Below are 20,709 nucleotides of genomic sequence, written 5' to 3' on the forward strand. Positions count from 1 at the left end.
CCTAGTGGTGTAAATAGAGAGGTTTCATCGTGTCAGACGCATCAATACAATGACGTTCCCAGATTTACTTTAAATTTCCGAGATATTGAAGACTCCATTCGACCTTTTGATGGAACTGATGACTTACCCATTGGCGCATGGTTGGATGAATTCGACGAAACTGCTTTTGTTATGGGATGGAATGACCTCCAGAAATTTGTGTTTGCTAAACGCTCATTGAAAGGGCTTGCGAAATTGTTTATATCAAGCGAACGTGGTATAACATCTTGGAGTACCCTTAAAAGCAAATTGGTAGAAGAATTCCAGTCGACGACAAACAGCGCACAGCTTCATAAACAATTGTCCGAACGACGAATCCAAAAAGGCGAAAATTACCTGGAATATCTTTTAAAGATGAAAGAGCTAGCTTCTCGAGGCAACATAGAAGACGACGCTTTGATACAATACGTAATCGACGGCATAAATGATTTAGCAACAAATAAGGCGATGCTGTATGGTGCCAGAAATCTTAAAGAGTTTAAGGAGAAATTAAGATGCTACGAGACGATGCAGGAAAAGATTAAACCAAGGTTTAATTTTAACCAAAAACAACCTGACAAGACGAAACAACCTGATAAGACGAAACAACCGGATAAGACAACAAACAAGGCCGAGAAAAAGGAGTTGTGTTACAACTGTGGCGAAAAAGGGCACACGTCCCGAAATTGCAGCGATAAAGATAAAGGGACCAAGTGTTTTGGATGTAATGAGTTTGGCCACATATCAAAACAATGTCCGCGCAAAAATGAAAGAGCCAATATGCGACGTTTAGTTCCTGATGACATAATGAAGAAAGTTGTTAAATTTTCTGATTTACAATACATGGCGATCTTCGATACAGGCAGCAGGTATAATGTTGTCAGCGATAAAGTTTACAATGATCTAAGAAGACCAACTCTTAAGAAATCTGATTTTTATTTGGTTGGATTTGGTGAAAGGACTCTCAACAACCGAATAAAGCCGCTGGGAAACTTCACGCATCAAGTTGAAATCGACGAGGAGGACTACCAATTGACATTCCACGTAGTTCCAGCAAATTCTATGGATATCGACGTGGTGCTAGGAAAGGATTTCTGCTCCGATGTTCGTGTTGAAATTACGGCGAATAGTTTAAAGTTCGAAAAGATCAAAGACGACGTTACCTCCCAGCAGCACAACATTATGCTCATAAGAACAGCTGACGAGCCAGAGAGTCAAGTAGACGTGAATTTAATGGCAAGTGATGGTGCAAAACGCGAAGTTATGAAGCTCATTGATAATTACAGACCTGAGAAGAACAAAACTACGAATGTCAAAATGAATATCATCCTGAGCGAAGACACTAACATATTTTCCAGACCTCGTAGATTACCAATGATTGAAAGGGAAGCAGTGGATGAGCAAGTGGACAAGTGGTTGGCTGATGGCATCATTGAGGAATCTGTGTCTGAATATAGCAGTCCAGTGGTGATGGTTAGGAAGAAGGATGGTTCGTATAGACTATGCGTTGATTTTAGACGCATGAATAAGATCATAGTTAAAGACCGATACCCCCTACCACTCATCGAAGATCAGCTAGACCGACTGCAAGAGGCTACGGTGTTCAGCACAATTGACTTAAAGAACGGATTCTTCCACGTGAGTGTAGCCGAAGCAAGCCGTAAGTACACCTCATTTGTTACTCACAACGGGCAATACCAGTTTTGTAAGGTGCCATTTGGTTTGTCAAACTCACCTGCTGTGTTCCAGAGGTTTATTAACACAATTTTTCGTGATTTGACACGAAGAGGTGTTGCACTTCCTTACGTCGACGACGTTATTATTCCATCGAAAGACGAAGACGAGGCCCTGCGAAATCTGAAGGAGGTAATACAAGTTTGCAAGGATTATGGACTTGACCTAAACTTGAAGAAAAGCCAATTTTTAGTCAGACGCGTGGAATTTCTTGGCCACGTAATCGAGAATAAGCAGATATTTCCATCGAACAGCAAGGTCGCCGCTATATTGAAATTCCCAATGCCGAAAGACGTTAAAGGGTTACAGAGTTTCCTAGGGCTTGCTAGTTATTTTAGGAAATTCATTCCAGATTTTTCAATATTGGCTAAACCTTTGAGCGACTTAACGAAGGCAGGAAGATTATTCGAGATGGGTCACGAACAGATTGCTACGTTTAACGCTTTGAAAAAGATTTTGTCAGAAGGACCCGTATTAAATATTTTTAATCAACGATACGAAACAGAAGTTCATACGGATGCATCGATGGACGGGTATGGCGCAATCTTATTGCAACGATCTCCAGATGACGACGGTTGGCATCCAGTATACTACATGAGCAGGAAGACGACGGACGCCGAAAGGAAATATTCCAGTTACGAGTTAGAGATACTCGCAGTTGTGGAGGCACTGAAGAAGTTCAGAGTATACTTACTTGGAATTCATTTTAAAATAGTATCCGACTGCAATGCATTCACCAAGACGATGGAGAAAAAAGATTTATGTACACGAGTTGCCAGATGGGTGTTGCTACTGCAAGAATTCGACTATGAAGTGGAGCATAGACGTGGTGTAAGGATGAAACATGTCGATTCATTAAGCCGATTTCCAATAATGACGATAGTGGAGGATAGTTTACTAACCAGATTGGAGAAAGCTCAACAACAAGACGATGAGTTATTGGCAATTATAAGCATTCTTCAAGAAAAAGACGTTCATGATAACTATTTCATGAAAGGAAATATTTTGTGCAGGTATGTTGATGACTATGAGGTAATGGTGATTCCTAAGGGAATGCAGAGGGAAGTAATACGAGCTGTTCATGAGAAAGGGCATTTTGCCAAAGACAAAGTCAAAGAGATTATAAGAAGGGAGTATTATATACCCAAATTAGAAGAGAAGGTCAAATATCATTTGCAGAATTGTATTCCATGCATAATGGCTAACCGGAAAAAAGGAAAACAGGAGGGCGAACTCCACCCATTACCGAAAGAGTTTCAACCATTGCATACCTACCACATTGATCATCTAGGACCATTGGAATCAACTAGCAAACAGTATAAACATATTTTTGCCGTGATAGACGCCTTCACAAAGTTCTGTTGGTTGTACCCAACAAAGACAACATCGACGAACGAAGTTTTATCTAAGCTGAAGTCGCAAAGTGTTCTATTTGGAAATCCCCATCAAATAATTTCGGACAGAGGAACTGCTTTTACCTCAGAGGACTTCAAACTGTATTGTGAGACGGAGAACATCAGACATTTCCTGATAACGACGGGCTTGCCACGAGCCAACGGGCAAATTGAGAGATTGAACTCGACGATTATAGCCGTTTTGTCAAAGTTGAGTATGGATGACCCTGCAAAGTGGTATCGACACGTTGCAAAAGTACAGCAAGTCATAAATTCGACAATTTCCAGAAGTATTAGCACTACACCTTTTGAACTAATGTTTGGAGTAAAGATGAGGACTCCCGAACAATCTGAAATTCTGAAGATGATTGAGGATGAGCTGAATTCGAATTTCGTTGAGGAAAGAAACTTTTACAGACAAGCTGCGAAAGAGCAAATTTTAAAAGTCCAACAGGAAAACAGATTGTATTACAATCTACGACGACGTAAGGCCACTAAATACCAAAAGGGTGACTTAATTGCTATAAAGCGCACGCAATTTGGTCCAGGCCTTAAGCTGAAACCGAAATATTTGGGACCCTACGAAGTGATGAGGGTAAAGCCAAATGATACCTACGATGTTTTCAAACGTGGTTCTGGTGAGGGACCGATGAAAACTACAACTTGTGCAGAATACATGAAGAGGTGGTGCGATTTTGAGGGCGAAGATGAAGAATTCGAGACGAATTCCCCGCAGGATGGCCGAATTGTGGGAAAAGTTTGAATGTATGTGTGTTTGGCTTTGGTAAACACAAAGACGAGTAAGCGAAGCACACAGAAATCAGTCTATCCGCAGCCGTGACGACGTAAAGACGCGAGTTAAAACCGAACGCCATTCCATTAGTTTACATTGATTACTGTTTTACTTTTCTATTGATATCAAACATTTTATTGTACTTTACTCTTAAACTTTAACTAAATATAAATAAAATAAAGGGATTTAAAAGAAGAAAAAAAGTGTCCACAGATATGTGAGAAATTTGCCCCTGTTCCTTAGTGGAATGTTCATGGGCAAAATCTGAATTTTACTTATGCTCCACTACCCACTAAAAGCGGTAGGGTTGGGGAATCAGGAGTCGACTCAGCAGTTTTTGCTAAACACTTGTCTGAGGGACTATCGACCACATCTCTTAAATCTGGCGGATTGCAGGAGATTGAAAATTTCCCTGTCACAATTAGAAGAGGAGGGGAAGGAAGGCGTCGAGACGGTTGGATTGGGCTCTATGTGTGCGCCGACGGGGAAGGACGGAACTCAAAAGGTACTTCGACAGCAGTAGCTGGTGAGGCTTCTCAAGAGGAATCGTCCACACCGTAAGTGTCCAGTCAAATGAGAAAGGTTAGGTTTAGGTGGCTGTCTGGCATCAGACTCACTTAAACGTTTTCGTCCATTGTGATATCACAGGAACAAAAGAAGGAAGATGCCTTCTAGTTTAAAAAACCCAATTACTTGCAAATTAGAGGCAACCGTAGCGTAGAGGTTAGCATGTCCGTCAATGTCGCTGAACACCTGGGTTCGAATCCTAGCGATACCATCAAAAAAAATTTCCAGCGGTGGTTTTCCTGGCAACATTTGTGAGGTACTATGCCATGTAAAACTTCTCTCCAAAACTTTACATGGCAGTGCGGTACCTCCAGTGCGACACATCCAGTGCGACACCTCTTAAAACTCGAATCGGACTACACTCATTGATATCTGAGAAATTTTCCCCTGTCCCTTAGCGGAATGTTCATGGGAAGAAAAAAAAAAAAAAACAAATAAAACTTGCGAATGTTCATATCTGCTTTACAATTCTCTGGGATATCTAAGTGGCTCGGCACCCAGAACAGGTGAATTTTGAACTGTTCAGCCATCTCGTTGAGAGATCTGCGAGAGTCGAGGGCGGTTTTTGTGTTCAGAAAGACATTATCCAGGGATATAATGGCTACCTGGCTGCCTGAGAAGATATTTATGCCTTAATTGCAAGGATCTCCTTTGGATACACACTGCAGTGGTCGGGTAATCTTTTCGATATGACCATTTTTAGATCTTTAGAGTACACCCCAAAGCCCACCTGGTAATTTAGTTTGGAACCATCCGTATAGAAATCTATGTAACTTCTGTTACCAGGGATGTCGTAGTTCCAATCGGTTCTATCAGGAATAGTGGAACAGTACTTTATTAAAAAAGCGGCCCAGGTAGGGTATAATCCACGCTGCCTGGAACATCGGATATTGTATCAAGAATAATACAGTGTCCGTAGCCGCCATATGACCAATGAGAAAGCTCCCTTAAACTCACGGCAGTGGTCGCTGCAATTTGGGTAGCTACAATGTCCAGAGGCATAAGATGTAGCATTAAATTCAGTGCATCGGATGGTGTCGTCCTCAATGCGGCTGTGATGCACAAACAATCCATCCTTTGGATTCGGTTAAGTATTGAGCAGTAGGTGGACTTTTGAAGCGCCGTTCACCATACCACAACACCATATAGCATAGGTCTGTCAACTGCATACCCATACTGCATACCCCCAACTATTCCCAGTGGCTCTCTTGCAGGTGTATAGGGCCAGAGTTGCCTTTCTTGTCCTTTCCAAAATGTTGGATTTGAATTCAATTTCCTGTCCAGCAAAACACCAAGGTATTTCGCGCTTTCTGTAAATGGAACATTCTCTCCTCCCAAGGAGACAGGTTCCACTGTAGGTAACTTGTATCTCCTGAACACTTTCGGTAGTTCACTTTGCTGTTGCATGTAGAGCTTCCTTAAGTATATCTCTTAGAGTGCTGAGAAACTTTCCCCTAACCGCAATTGCCTCGTCATCAGCAAACGCGACCACTTTCACGAATGAGAAAGAGTGGTTCCAATGCATTCTCAACTGCCCCTAGATGAGTAAGGAAACTCATCATGACAAGATTGAAGGAATCTTGTGATTAGGAAATCCTGTTGGGCTCAGACCACGAGGCTAACGCAACAGTGGTGGAAAAACAGAATCCGGTTGCTGTACATAAATCTCCACCATTGTAAAGACGTTCGGCAGCACTAAAGGTCCTTTTATGGCAGAAGGAATTGACGTTGTTCTTATCTACGAAACATGGGTGTGTGGAGAAATGATTCAGCGAACTAAGAATTCCTCGATTTAAACTACTCATGAGTATGGGGGATGGGAGACAAAGAGCCTGTATTCTTGCAAGGAGTAGTTCTAACGTTTTTTTTTTTTGATAAGTTTGATTATTGGATGGCTTCCCTATATATGACACAAGATTCAGAGATGCCGCTTTCAAGCCTTCAGTTGCTGGTTGAAGCCGATTCTGCAGACAAAAATAGCCTCATGGTGGAAAGTGATGCTAATGCACATCACTAGTGATGGCGCATCCCAGCACTGGATAACTGTGAGCACAACCCAGCTTATAGCTTTAAGCACTGATCTGTGTGGTGTTCATCGTTATCGTTCACAGGTTGCGGATATTGGAATGCTCTATACGGAGTAGCTGCAAATGCAGTCGCGGACAATCAGCGATATCAAGTAAAGAGTCTCAATGAAAAACTGGACAGCTTTGACCAATGGCCACCATGTTCACGCGGCGATTGGTCATATGGACCAGAACTAGCATATTCATCTTTAGGAGCTAAACTAGGATCGATATCTCCACATGATATGGCTACAACAACAACCAGATATGGGGAAGTTCGGATATCAACGACAGGAGTGGGCTGCTTATATATGCAACTGCAAAATTGCCCATGAACATTCCATTAAGGAGCAGGGGCAAACTTCTCACATATCAATAGGTGCTGTCCGGAACGTGCGTGAGCTGTTTAAACCAGTACTTCACGCGCTTTTTCTATTCCATCGACGAAGCTTATTTTCGGCCCAATGGGTACGTAACAAGCAGAATTGTCGACTTTGGAGTGAATATCCGCCAGAAGCATTGCAAGAGCTACCAATGCATTCAGAAAAAGTCACAGTTCGGTGCGGTCTATCGGCTGGTGGCATCATTGGACCGTACTTCTTCAAAGATGATGCGAATCGTAACGTAACTGTGAATGGTTAGGGCTACCGTGAGATGATATCCAATGTTTTTTTTTCCAAAATGCAAGAGCTTGTACATGCCATAGAGCACGCCAAACAATGGACTTTTTGGACATTTGCATGAAATTATCTTCAAGCATTAAATTATAGGGACCGTCTAACGATTTAAATAAGTATAAATTTTTCTAAATTTCCGGTGTTTTTTTTGGAAAAACTTTCCTATAGCTCTCAAAAATCACCCTTAAGTGGGAGACGGTGAGTTGTCAGACCGTCTAGATGAAGAAGAGAAGGTATCCTGAATAAAACCGTCGACAGAAGTAGAGGAAATCACAATAGATCTCTGAGCGAAGGAACTAGCACTCGAGCTTACAAGTCTTGCGCTCTTCAACCCATCTAGTTTAGAAGGATTTAGTTTATTTGTCATTAATACCTGAATATAAATTTTAATAAATTTTAGTTTTAATTAAGCGAAAAATAATCTTGTGGTAATTTACTCTAACTTTATGCAGAAAGCCAAATTTATTATCACATTCTTATATCATTTAAAATCAAATTTAAAATAACTCAAATTTCCTGTCAGAGGAAAAATAACTAAGAATGCCTAAATATATGCAACACTTTTTAACATCTCTGGCAGAAAAGAAAACATAAGGTTAAACCAATGATTTATATGAGAAAACCAAAATAAATGCAAGAATAAACTCGTTTAAATCAACTATTGGTAAATATTTTGTTGGTTAGAGAAATGTATTATAAACAAATAGTACATCATTGCCAAAGTTGCAAGAAACTCTATCTAAGGTAAGAATTACATACACATATACAAGAACAAACTACCAAAGCATATTTTAGGGCGGTGCATTTATTTTCAAAACCTTTTTTAATTTCTTTCAAACACACATTTTTTGTTAAAACACCATAAAACAATAAATTTTCTGCATAGTTCGTTGCCAACATTGATTTTTTATTTCGTTGGTTTTTGAGGAAATTCGATTTAATTTGCCTAAAAACAACACACACACACACTGAGAGTAAAATGCCGTTTAAAATTTGTTAATTACCGATTATTTTGGCACAAAGAAAACGTAGAAAACTCCAGCTATGTCCATCTTTAAAATTGTTTTTTTTTGTGTTTTTGTAAATGATTTTAATTTGAAATATTTTGAAAAGAAATGTGTGTAGTTGTTGTTTAATGCGGGAATAAATGGTAAGGCAAGACATGGTATAAATTATTTGGAGATAGAATAAAAATCATATTTTGGAGGTTTGGGGATGAGGAAGTGTGTAGCAGGTTTGAGGGTTTGTGTTTTTTTTTTTTTGCAAAAAACAGGGTTAAATTAAAAAAATTTTTGTATTACAGTTGAAATTTGTTTGCAGAGTAAACATAGAAGATAAAATGAAGAAAAATAAATAAAGCAAAATATTTATAAAAAATAAATAATTTTATATAGATTTTTTCTTTTTTTTGAATTTTTTTTTTTTAAATCTTAAGGTAAACAAGTGTATAGGTGATGGTTGTGGCGATTGTGATTATTAAAGTTTTAAAATTATTTTTTTTTTCATGTACAAAGATTTTGTTTGAAGGATGGGGTGGCAGTGATTTTGTGGAGCGAATTGAAATGCATTGCTTTTTGGGAAATATTGAATTAAAAGCACTTACCTTCTAACTGGACTAGCCATAACGAGTGGTGTGGCTACACCCAAAGGTTTCATGCGTTGTTGCATGGTGGGTGTAGCCGTTGTCCCCGTGCGATTTTGTGCTTGTTGCTGCTGCAGCTGTTGTTGTTGGCTAATATGATTTGGATTATCTGGTGACATGGCATCATTGAAACCACGCTGTGGATCCAATCCCCTATTTCAGTTAATGCAAAAAGAAAATGGAAAAAGAGCAACGCTTAGTAAGGGTGTTTGTTTTTTCTTTAATTTTCCACATTTTCAGTTTAAGTCAATGTATTCAGTATGCGAAAGTTATATTTTAGGAATAACAAGTAAAAAGGCGTTAAGTTCGGCCGGGCCGAACTTTGGATACCCACCACCTCGGGTATATATGTAAACCACCTTTCATACCGAATCTGGACCGATCTAGACCAAATTGACGAAGGATGTCGAAGGGCTTTTCGCAACTCACTGTCCCAAATTTCAGTTAAATCGGATCATTAATGTGGCTTTTATGGGCCTAAGACCCTAAATAGGAGGATCGGTCTATATGGCAGCTATATCCAAATCTGAACCGATCTGGGCCAAATTGACAAAGGATGTCGAAGGGCCTAAAACAACTCACTATCCCAAATGTCTGCATAATCGGATAATAAATGTGGCTTTTATGGGCCTAAGACCCTAAATCGGAGGATCGATCTACATGGCAGCTATATCCAAATCTGGACCGATCTGGGCCAAATTGACGAGGGATGTCGAGGGGCCTAACAAAACTCACTGTCCCAAATTTCAGCAAAATCGGATAATAAATGTGGCTTTTATGGGCCTAAGACCCTAAATCGGCGAATCGGTCTATATGGGGGCTATATCAAGATATAGTCCGATATAGCCCATCTTCGAACTTAACCTGCTTATGGACAAAAAAATAATCTGTGCAAAGTTTCAGCTCAATATCTCTATTTTTGAAGACTGTAGCGTGATTTCAAAAGACAGACGGACAGACGGACGGACATGTCTAGATCGTCTTAGATTTTCACGCTGATCAAGAATATATATACTTTATAGGGTCGGAAATGGATATTTCGATGTATTGCAAACGGAATGACAAAATGAATATACCCCCATCCTTCGGTGGTGGGTATAAAAATAAGTTCCTGTGGTAACTATAAGCCTTTAACAGGCAACTGAAATGTCCGCGATTTGGTTCTAAGTTGAGTTCACTTGTTTGTAATGATGACAAACGGGACAAATTTCCATCAGGTTGCACAGCAACCAGCGGGACGTAGCTAAGGCAGGGCAGATGGAAGGCTTCACGTCTTGCATGTTGAATGAGGATACACCCACTAGGATTACGAGGAGGTGTAGCAGCTCTCCAGACATTTCATTGTATCCCCTCATCTACTGAGTGACGTAGCCTGGATTAGATCACCTCCCCATAATTCTCACCATCGCCCAACTTCATAACCTCTGTTTATCAATCTGTAGAAGGCCGATTGGGTCGGTTTCAGAGAGTACACCCACCGCCGCTTCTGTGACCGTATACCCCCCCCCCCCCCCCTCAAATGAGCTAGTTGCCGAGACGGAATTGCAAGACAACATTAACGCACCAGCCGCTCGCCTTATATCAACAGCTCGCCTTAAACCAGCTGCTCACCTTAAACCAGCTGCTCACCTTATACCAACCGCTCGCCTTATACCAGCCGCTCAAACACCCCAAGTGCGTCCCAATTTACCGGAGCAGGCAGTGGTACTCGCAGACGAGAGGGATGGGATACGTTGCACGGACCGCACTTAACCCAGAATCAGCGAGCCGAATCTGTAGTTAATGAACATAAGCCGAATTTGTGCGTGGAACACTTGCAGCAATGTAATTAAGGTCTCGGGATACTCGTCAATTTATTGAGTATCCCGAGAGTGATAAGGCAGATCACAATTTACGGTGGACGAAGTTACAAATGTCATCCATGGCGGCAAGTCATCCAAAGGGTTGGGCCCCGATGGAATCTCTACACTGATGCTGAAGAATCTGCATCTACCCGGAGTTGAGTACCTTACAATTGACCTTAACCTGTATCTGAACATTCTTAAGGTACCCGATGTCTGGAAGATGAGCAGACCTCAGCCACTTTTGGCGACGTTACTGTGTTTGATTCAAAGAGATGCGCCAGGTGTTCAACCTTCAATTTATTGAGTATCCCGAGAGTGATAAGGCAGATCACAATTTACGGTGGACGAAGTTACAAATGTCATCCATGGCGGCAAGTCATCCAAAGGGTTGGGCCCCGATGGAATCTCTACACTGATGCTGAAGAATCTGCATCTACCCGGAGTTGAGTACCTTACAATTGACCTTAACCTGTATCTGAACATTAACATAAGGTACCCGATGTCTGGAAGATGAGCAGAGTGATACCTCTACTGAAGCTCGGAAAGGTCGCGTGTATGGGGGAGTCGTAAAGACCGATCTCTCTTCTCTCACCATTAGCCAAGTCGCTTGAGAGACTACTCCTTTCGAGCCTTGTTGGAGAATCTCCATTCGCCGCGCATCAGTATGGATTTCGAAGACTGCTGGCACGGGATAGCTGTGAGAACCACACATGCTAGAACATGGAGGTCCGATTTGTGTGGTGTTCATTGCTGTCACGAGATGCTTATTTGCTAACTACAGAACGCGTCCACAGGTTGCGGATAGTGGAATGCTCCATACGGAGTAGCTGCAACGGCAGTCGTGGACAACCAGCAGCATCGAGCGGAGAGTCTCAGTGAGAGGCCGGGCGGCACCGGCTCTTGCACAAATACTGAGTGCCTATGATGCTCGATATGACAAGGCGAGTTATTGGCACCTTTAAATAACCAATGGCCACAGTTTTTCCTTGGCGACCGGGCCTTTGGACCGGAACGAGCTTGCTCGCCACCTTCACATGAAAATGTGGCTACAACAACAACAACAATTGTGGACGAAGTTACAAATGTTACACGTGGCGCCAAGTCATCCAAGGCGTTGGGCCCTGACGGAATCCCTACATTGATGCTGCAGACTCTGGATTTACCCGGAGTTGAGTACCTTACAACAGTCCTTATCCTGTCTCTGAACACTCTTATAATAATGTCTGGAAAATAGGCAAAATGATCCCACTACTGAAGCCCGGAAAGGACCCGAGTAAGGAGGAGTCGTACAGACCGATCTCTCATCTCTCGGTTGAGAGACTACCCCTCACGAGACTTGTTGGAGAATTTCCATTCGCTAGGTGTCATAATGGATTTCGAAGATTGCATAGCAAAACAACTGCTTTGCATGCCATCACCGCACACATTTGCTGTGGCTTCAATCAGCTCAGGCTATGTGATAGGGCGGTCTGGACCTATCGAAAGTATTTGACACGGTCAGCCATGTCAAAATATTTAGGACATCTCCAACACGTTCCTCCAGCCAGGCATCAAACGCTGGGTGGTGAATTATCTGTGTGGCTGCAAGTAATTTGTGGAATTTAGGGATAAGAAGTCGAAACACCGTAGACTGAAACGGGTAGTTTCCCAAGGTGGAGTGATATCTCCGGTACTGTTTAACCTCTACATATTCTCCATTACAACCCCTTCAGACAGCATAAAAATCGTATTATACAATATATGGACGAGGTTTGCATGTCCGTCAATAACGCTGAACACCTGTGTTCGAATCCAGGCGAGAACACCAGAAAATTTTTTTTTCAGCGGTGGTTATCCCCTCCAAGGGCTGGCGACAGTTGTGAGGTACTAAGCCATGTTAAAACTTCTCCCCAAAAAGGTGTCGCACTCCGGCACACCTTTCGGACTCGGCTATAAAAAGGAGGCTCCTTATCATTGAGCTTAAAATTTGAATCGGACAATACTCGGTGATATTTGAGAAGTTTTCCCCAGTTCCTTAGTGGAATGTTCATGGGAAAATTTGCATTATCATGTTATAAAAGAAAATTAATATTAAAATATATAACAAAGTGTTATAAAAACAAGTTGTTAACAAAATGTTACGTTAAGATTAAATAACATAAATATATTTAATTTTTAAATTTTTAATAACAAATGATTGCTTTTTTTAAGAAAAAAAAAAAATGATTGCTTAATGAACGCCGAGGAATTTAAACATAGTGGTTGCCCACCACTATGGATAAATTTATTATCTTATTTGAATCGTTTTAATAGCGAAAACGCTTCTATGATACAAATACCACATTAACCAAACTCGACAACCCTGCTTATTAGCTGTACTTTTCCCGGATCGTTGCATGTCGGACAAAAATTACTCAATAAGTCAAATTGCGAGATCGGTTTATACGGAAGCTATATCAGGTTATAGACCGATTTAGACCATACTTGGCACGGTAGCTGGAAGTCAAAACAGATCACTATATGCAAAATTTCAGCCAAATCGGACAAAAATTGCGGCTTGTAAGGGCTCAAGAATTTAAATCGGGAGATCGGTTTATATGGGAGGTACATCAGGTTAGACCGATTTGGACCGTACTTAGCATAGTTGTTGGAAGTCATAACAGCACACTACATGCTGACTTTCAACCAAAACGGACAACAATTGCGGCTTCCAGGGGCTCAAGAAGTCAAATCGGGAGATCGGTTTATATGGGAGCTATATCTAAATCTCAATGCATATGGTCCATATGCATTCCCAAAGGGTCTACATCAATATTAAGTATATGTGTAAAATTTCAAGCGGCTAGCTTTACCGGAAATTTAGCACAGTGTGTTCCGGTAGACCCCTACCCATTTCTGTCGAATGTGGTCCAGATCGGACCATATTTGGATATAGCTGCCATATAGACCGATCTCCCGATATAGTGTGATGAGCCAATAAAAGGAGCATTTCTCATCCTACTTCGATTAAGTTTGGCACAGCGAGTTTTGGTACCCTTCTAAACCGTGTCGTCGAATATCGCCAAGATCGGACCACATTTGGATATAGCTGCCATATAGACCCATCTCCCGATATAGGGTATTGAGCCCATAAAAGGAGCATTTTTCATTGCTGCTGTATCCAAATATGGCCCGATGTGGACGATGTTCGACACAAAGGTGGGGAGGTCTATCAAAACGCACTGTTTCAAATTTCATCTAAATCGGATGAAAAATGCTCCTTTTATGGGCCCAATACTCCATATAGGGAGATCGGTCTATATGGCAGATATATCCAAATATGGTCTGATCTGGACGATGTTCAACGCAAAGGTGAAGAGGTCTATCAGAACGCACTGTTTCCAATTTCATCAAAATCGGATGAGAAGTGATCCTTTAATGGGCTCAATACTCTATATCGGGAGATCGGTCTATATGGCAGCTATATCCAAACATGGGTCTACCGGAACACACTGTGCCAAATTTCATCGAATTCGGGTCAAAAATTGATCTTTTATGGCCTCTATACCCTATATCGAGAGATCGGTCGGTCGGTCTATAAGGCAGCTATATAAAAATATAGTCCAATCTGAATAGCACTTCACAGAAATGGGAAGGGGTCTACCAGAACTCACTGTGCCAAATTTCATCGAAATCGGATGTAAAAATTATCAATTTATTGCCTCAAGACTTTAAGTCTGGAGATTGGTCTATATAGCGGCTATGCAAAATTGCAAATTTTTGCCCATGAACCTTCCACTAAGGAACAGGGGCAAACTTCTCACATATCAATGAGTGCAGTGCGATTCAAGTTTAAGCTCAATGATAAGGGACCTTCCTTTTATAGCCGCGTCCGAGCGGCGTGCCGCAGTGCGACACCTCTTTGGAGAGAAATTTTACATGGCATAGTACCTCACAAATGTTGCCAGCATTAGGAGAGAAAACCACCGCTGAAAATTATATTTCTGATGGTCTCGCCAGGATTCTAAAACAGTCGTTCAGCGTCATAGGCAGACAAGCTAACCTCTATGCTACGGTGGCCTCATATAGCGGCTATATATAACTAAAATCCGATTTTATGAGATCAGCTTAGGCAGGGCAGATGGAAGGCTTCACGTCTTGCATGTTGAATGAGGATACACCCACTAGGATTACGAGGAGGTGTAGCAGCTCTCCAGACATTTCATTGCATCCCCTTATCTACTGAGTGACGTAGCCTGGATTAGATCACCCCCCATAATTCTCACCATCGCCCAACTTCATAACCTCTGTTTATCTGTTTATCAATCAGTAGAAGCAGAGGTTTCAGAGAGTACACCCACCGCCGCTTCTGTGACCAGATACCCCCCTCAAATGAGCTAGTTGCCGAGAGGGAATTGCAAGACATCATTAACGCACCAGCTGCTCGCCTTAAACCAGCTGCTCACCTTAAACCAGCTGCTCACCTTATACCAGCCGGTCGAATACCCCAAGTGCGTCCCAATTTCCCGGAGCAGGCAGGAGTACTCGCAGACGAGAGTGATGAGATTCGTTGCACGGACCCCACTTACCCCAGAATCAGCGAGCCGAATCTGTAGTTAATGAACATAAGCGGAATTTGTGGCTGGCTGTGGCCGCTCCCCTTATACCAGCCGGTCGAATACCCCAAATGCGTCCCAATTTCCCGGAGCAGGCAGTGGTACTCGCAGACGAGAGGGATGGGATACGTTGAACGGACCGCACTTAACCCAGAATCAGCGAGCCGAATCTGTAGTTAATAAACATAAGCGGAATTTGTGGCTGGAACACTTGCAGCAATGTACTTAAGGTACCGGTTTAGGCAAGCTGTGTGGTTTACGAGGAAGACACCCTCGAACCCCGCGGAATGGTATTACAGGACCTCAGCCACTTTTGGCGACGTTACTGTGTCTAATTGGAAGAGATGCGCCAGGTGTTCAATCGTCAATTTATTGAGTATCCCGAGAGTGATAAGGCAGATCACAATTTACGGTGGACGAAGTTACAAATGTCATCCATGGCGGCAAGTCATCCAAAGGGTTGGGCCCCGATGGAATCTCTACACTGATGCTGAAGAATCTGCATCTACCCGGAGTTGAGTACCTTACAATTGACCTTAACCTGTATCTGAACATTAACATAAGGTACCCGATGTCTGGAAGATGGGCAGAGTGATACCTCTACTGAAGCCCGGAAAGGTCGCGTGTATGGGGGAGTCGTAAAGACCGATCTCTCTTCTCTCACCATTAGCCAAGTAGCTTGAGAGACTACTCCTTTCGAGCCTTGTTGGAGAATCTCCATTCGCCGCGCATCAGTATGGATTTCGAAGACTGCTGGCACGGGATAGCTGTGAGTACCACACATGCTAGAACATGGAGGTCCGATTTGTGTGGTGTTCATTGCTGTCACGAGATGCTTAATTGCGCGTCCCCAGGTTGCGAATAGTGGAATGCTCCATACGGAGTAGCTGCAACGGCAGTCGTGGACAACCAGCAGTATCGAGCGAAGAGTCTCAGTGAGAAGTCGGGCGGCACCGGCTCTTGCCCAAATACTGAGTGCCTATGATGCTCGATATGACAAGGCGAGTTATTGGCACCTTTAATTAACCAATGGCCTCAGTTTTTCCTTGGCGACCGGTCCTTTGGACCGGAACGAGCTTGCTCGCCACCTTCACATGAAAATGTGGCTACAACAACAACAATCGTGGACGAAGTTACAAATGTCACACGTGGCGCCAAGTCATCCAAGGCGTTGGGCCCTGACGGAATCCCTACATTGATGCTGCAGACTCTGCATCTACCCGGAGTTTAGTACCTTACAACAGTCCTTATCCTGTCTCTGAACACTCTTATAATAATGTCTGGAAAATAGGCAAAATGATTCCACTACTGAAGCCCGGAAAGGACCCGAGTAAGGAGGAGTCGTACAGACCGATCTCTCATCTCTCGGTTGAGAGACAACCCCTCACGAGACTTGTTGGAGAATTTCCATTCGCTAGGTGTCATAATGGATTTCGAAGATTGCATAGCAAAACAACAGCTTTGCATGCCATCACCGCACACATTTGCTGTGGCTTCAATCAGCTCAGGCTATGTGATAGGGCGGTCTGGACCTATCGAAAGTATTTGACACGGTCAGCCATGTCAAAATATTTAGGACATCTCCAACACGTTCCTCCAGCCAGGCATCAAACGCTGGGTGGTGAATTATCTGTGTGGCTGCAAGTAATTTGTGGAATTTAGGGATAAGAAGTCGAAACACCGTAGACTGAAACGGGTAGTTTCCCAAGGTGGAGTGATATCTCCGGTACTGTTTAACCTCTACATATTCTCCATTACAACCCCTTCAGACAGCATAAAAATCGTATTATACAATATATGGACGAGGTTTGCATGTCCGTCAATAACGCTGAACACCTGTGTTCGAATCCAGGCGAGAACACCAGAAAATTTTTTTTTCAGCGGTGGTTATCCCCTCCAAGGGCTGGCGACAGTTGTGAGGTACTAAGCCATGTTAAAACTTCTCCCCAAAAAGGTGTCGCACTCCGGCACACCTTTCGGACTCGGCTATAAAAAGGAGGCTCCTTATCATTGAGCTTAAAATTTGAATCGGACAATACTCGGTGATATTTGAGAAGTTTTCCCCAGTTCCTTAGTGGAATGTTCATGGGAAAATTTGCATTATCATGTTATAAAAGAAAATTAATATTAAAATATATAACAAAGTGTTATAAAAACAAGTTGTTAACAAAATGTTACGTTAAGATTAAATAACATAAATATATTTAATTTTTAAATTTTTAATAACAAATGATTGCTTTTTTTAAGAAAAAAAAAAAATGATTGCTTAATGAACGCCGAGGAATTTAAACATAGTGGTTGCCCACCACTATGGATAAATTTATTATCTTATTTGAATCGTTTTAATAGCGAAAACGCTTCTATGATACAAATACCACATTAACCAAACTCGACAACCCTGCTTATTAGCTGTACTTTTCCCGGATCGTTGCATGTCGGACAAAAATTACTCAATAAGTCAAATTGCGAGATCGGTTTATACGGAAGCTATATCAGGTTATAGACCGATTTAGACCATACTTGGCACGGTAGCTGGAAGTCAAAACAGATCACTATATGCAAAATTTCAGCCAAATCGGACAAAAATTGCGGCTTGTAAGGGCTCAAGAATTTAAATCGGGAGATCGGTTTATATGGGAGGTACATCAGGTTAGACCGATTTGGACCGTACTTAGCATAGTTGTTGGAAGTCATAACAGCACACTACATGCTGACTTTCAACCAAAACGGACAACAATTGCGGCTTCCAGGGGCTCAAGAAGTCAAATCGGGAGATCGGTTTATATGGGAGCTATATCTAAATCTCAATGCATATGGTCCATATGCATTCCCAAAGGGTCTACATCAATATTAAGTATATGTGTAAAATTTCAAGCGGCTAGCTTTACCGGAAATTTAGCACAGTGTGTTCCGGTAGACCCCTACCCATTTCTGTCGAATGTGGTCCAGATCGGACCATATTTGGATATAGCTGCCATATAGACCGATCTCCCGATATAGTGTGATGAGCCAATAAAAGGAGCATTTCTCATCCTACTTCGATTAAGTTTGGCACAGCGAGTTTTGGTACCCTTCTAAACCGTGTCGTCGAATATCGCCAAGATCGGACCACATTTGGATATAGCTGCCATATAGACCCATCTCCCGATATAGGGTATTGAGCCCATAAAAGGAGCATTTTTCATTGCTGCTGTATCCAAATATGGCCCGATGTGGACGATGTTCGACACAAAGGTGGGGAGGTCTATCAAAACGCACTGTTTCAAATTTCATCTAAATCGGATGAAAAATGCTCCTTTTATGGGCCCAATACTCCATATAGGGAGATCGGTCTATATGGCAGATATATCCAAATATGGTCTGATCTGGACGATGTTCAACGCAAAGGTGAAGAGGTCTATCAGAACGCACTGTTTCCAATTTCATCAAAATCGGATGAGAAGTGATCCTTTAATGGGCTCAATACTCTATATCGGGAGATCGGTCTATATGGCAGCTATATCCAAACATGGGTCTACCGGAACACACTGTGCCAAATTTCATCGAATTCGGGTCAAAAATTGATCTTTTATGGCCTCTATACCCTATATCGAGAGATCGGTCGGTCGGTCTATAAGGCAGCTATATAAAAATATAGTCCAATCTGAATAGCACTTCACAGAAATGGGAAGGGGTCTACCAGAACTCACTGTGCCAAATTTCATCGAAATCGGATGTAAAAATTATCAATTTATTGCCTCAAGACTTTAAGTCTGGAGATTGGTCTATATAGCGGCTATGCAAAATTGCAAATTTTTGCCCATGAACCTTCCACTAAGGAACAGGGGCAAACTTCTCACATATCAATGAGTGCAGTGCGATTCAAGTTTAAGCTCAATGATAAGGGACCTTCCTTTTATAGCCGCGTCCGAGCGGCGTGCCGCAGTGCGACACCTCTTTGGAGAGAAATTTTACATGGCATAGTACCTCACAAATGTTGCCAGCATTAGGAGAGAAAACCACCGCTGAAAATTATATTTCTGATGGTCTCGCCAGGATTCTAAAACAGTCGTTCAGCGTCATAGGCAGACAAGCTAACCTCTATGCTACGGTGGCCTCATATAGCGGCTATATATAACTAAAATCCGATTTTATGAGATCAGAAGATCAGGTTTATATACAAAGAATACGAAACCATCAAAAATTGTTAGCAAAATGTTTTTATACCCAAGATATCTGGAAAATTATAAATACCCAGCTTTTGGGTAAAAATGGGAAATACCCGGGTATTTACCCAATTTACCGGGTAAATACCTTTTGGGTATTTACCCATCGCCCATCTCTAGGTATGGGGTCATGGACGAATATTTGGAGGTGTTACAAACGGAATGACTAGATAGTATACCCCCAACCTATGGTGGTGGTTATAAAAAACACTATCATAAAAATTAAAATTAATTTTTTTAATTTTTTGTGAATTAAAGCGTGAATTCTTATTTTTTTTTTAAATTATTAAAATTATTGTAAATTGAAAGTCTTTTTCCTTAAAAAAAAGGTGGACAAATTAACACAACTACAAATTTCGGGATATATATTCACAGAACCACTTTGACTTGTGTTCGCTTGATGAGTAAAATCAGCTGTTTTTAATCAGGGAAACAGCTGATTAAAAAAATTATCGATTATTAAAATTATTGTAAATTGATTTTTTTTTTCCTTAAAAAGAGGTGGAAAAAATTAACACAACTACAAAATTCGGGATATATATTCATAGAACCACTTTGACTTGCGTTCGCTTGATAAGTAAAATCAGCTGTTTTTAATCAGGGAAACAGCTGATTTAAAAACAAGAAAGCATTGTGGATCGTGGGCTTTCACTTTCAATTTTTGATATTTGTGAATATTTAAAGAAAAACATTTTGGAAAATTCAACTAAACTTGGCTTTTTTGTTTTTTTTTTTTGTAAATAATATTTCCCCTCACTCTTACCTTTGTCTTGCTAAAGGACTATGCCTGGGATGGTACATGCGCATATGTCGTGGCGAATCACCGCCACCATTGCTTTGGCCAGCATTACCCTGACCCGTTGATATTGTCCCATTCACATTCTCCATGGGAGGCAAGAAGAAATTGGTTGAATTGTGTCGTTGTAATGGCGGTGTGGGCTCACAATCTTGACTCTGTGATGCTTGTGGTTCCATATCAGTATCGGAACATTCTCGACCGGGCGATAACTGTTCAGATGAATAGACATATAAACACATATGGGGGTTTTTAATACAACAATGTCACCTGTCCATAATTAACTTACAACAACAACATCAACAAACAATGTACATACATATGTAAAATGATAACATAATTATAATAAATGACGTTAGACATTAATTAAAATAGATTAATGTAATAATAACATAATAA

General features: G+C 41.5%; 1 protein-coding gene across 5 annotated transcripts in view; it reads right to left on the bottom strand.

Annotated features, from left to right (window-relative positions):
* LOC106090321 (palmitoyltransferase ZDHHC8) overlaps positions 1-20,709 on the bottom strand; it is a 274,028-nt gene that overhangs the window by 24,640 nt on the left and 228,679 nt on the right. For 3 of the 5 annotated variants that reach the window (XR_009398216.1, XM_059368274.1, XM_059368275.1), the window contains exons 7-8: positions 20,278-20,522; positions 8,853-9,044 (exon numbers count right to left, since the gene is read on the bottom strand). Coding sequence is in view for 4 of the 5 variants with exons in the window: in XM_059368274.1 (XP_059224257.1) it covers positions 8,853-9,044; positions 20,278-20,522 (437 nt within the window). In the remaining variant the exon portion in view is untranslated. Of the gene's footprint in view, positions 1-8,036; positions 8,302-8,852; positions 9,045-20,277; positions 20,523-20,709 lie in introns of those variants that run through there. The other 2 variants (XM_059368277.1, XM_059368276.1) reach the window with 2 other exon arrangements.

The sequence above is a fragment of the Stomoxys calcitrans genome, chromosome 4 (genome assembly GCF_963082655.1).
Source record: "Stomoxys calcitrans chromosome 4, idStoCalc2.1, whole genome shotgun sequence".
Classification (NCBI taxonomy): Eukaryota; Metazoa; Arthropoda; class Insecta; order Diptera; family Muscidae; genus Stomoxys; species Stomoxys calcitrans.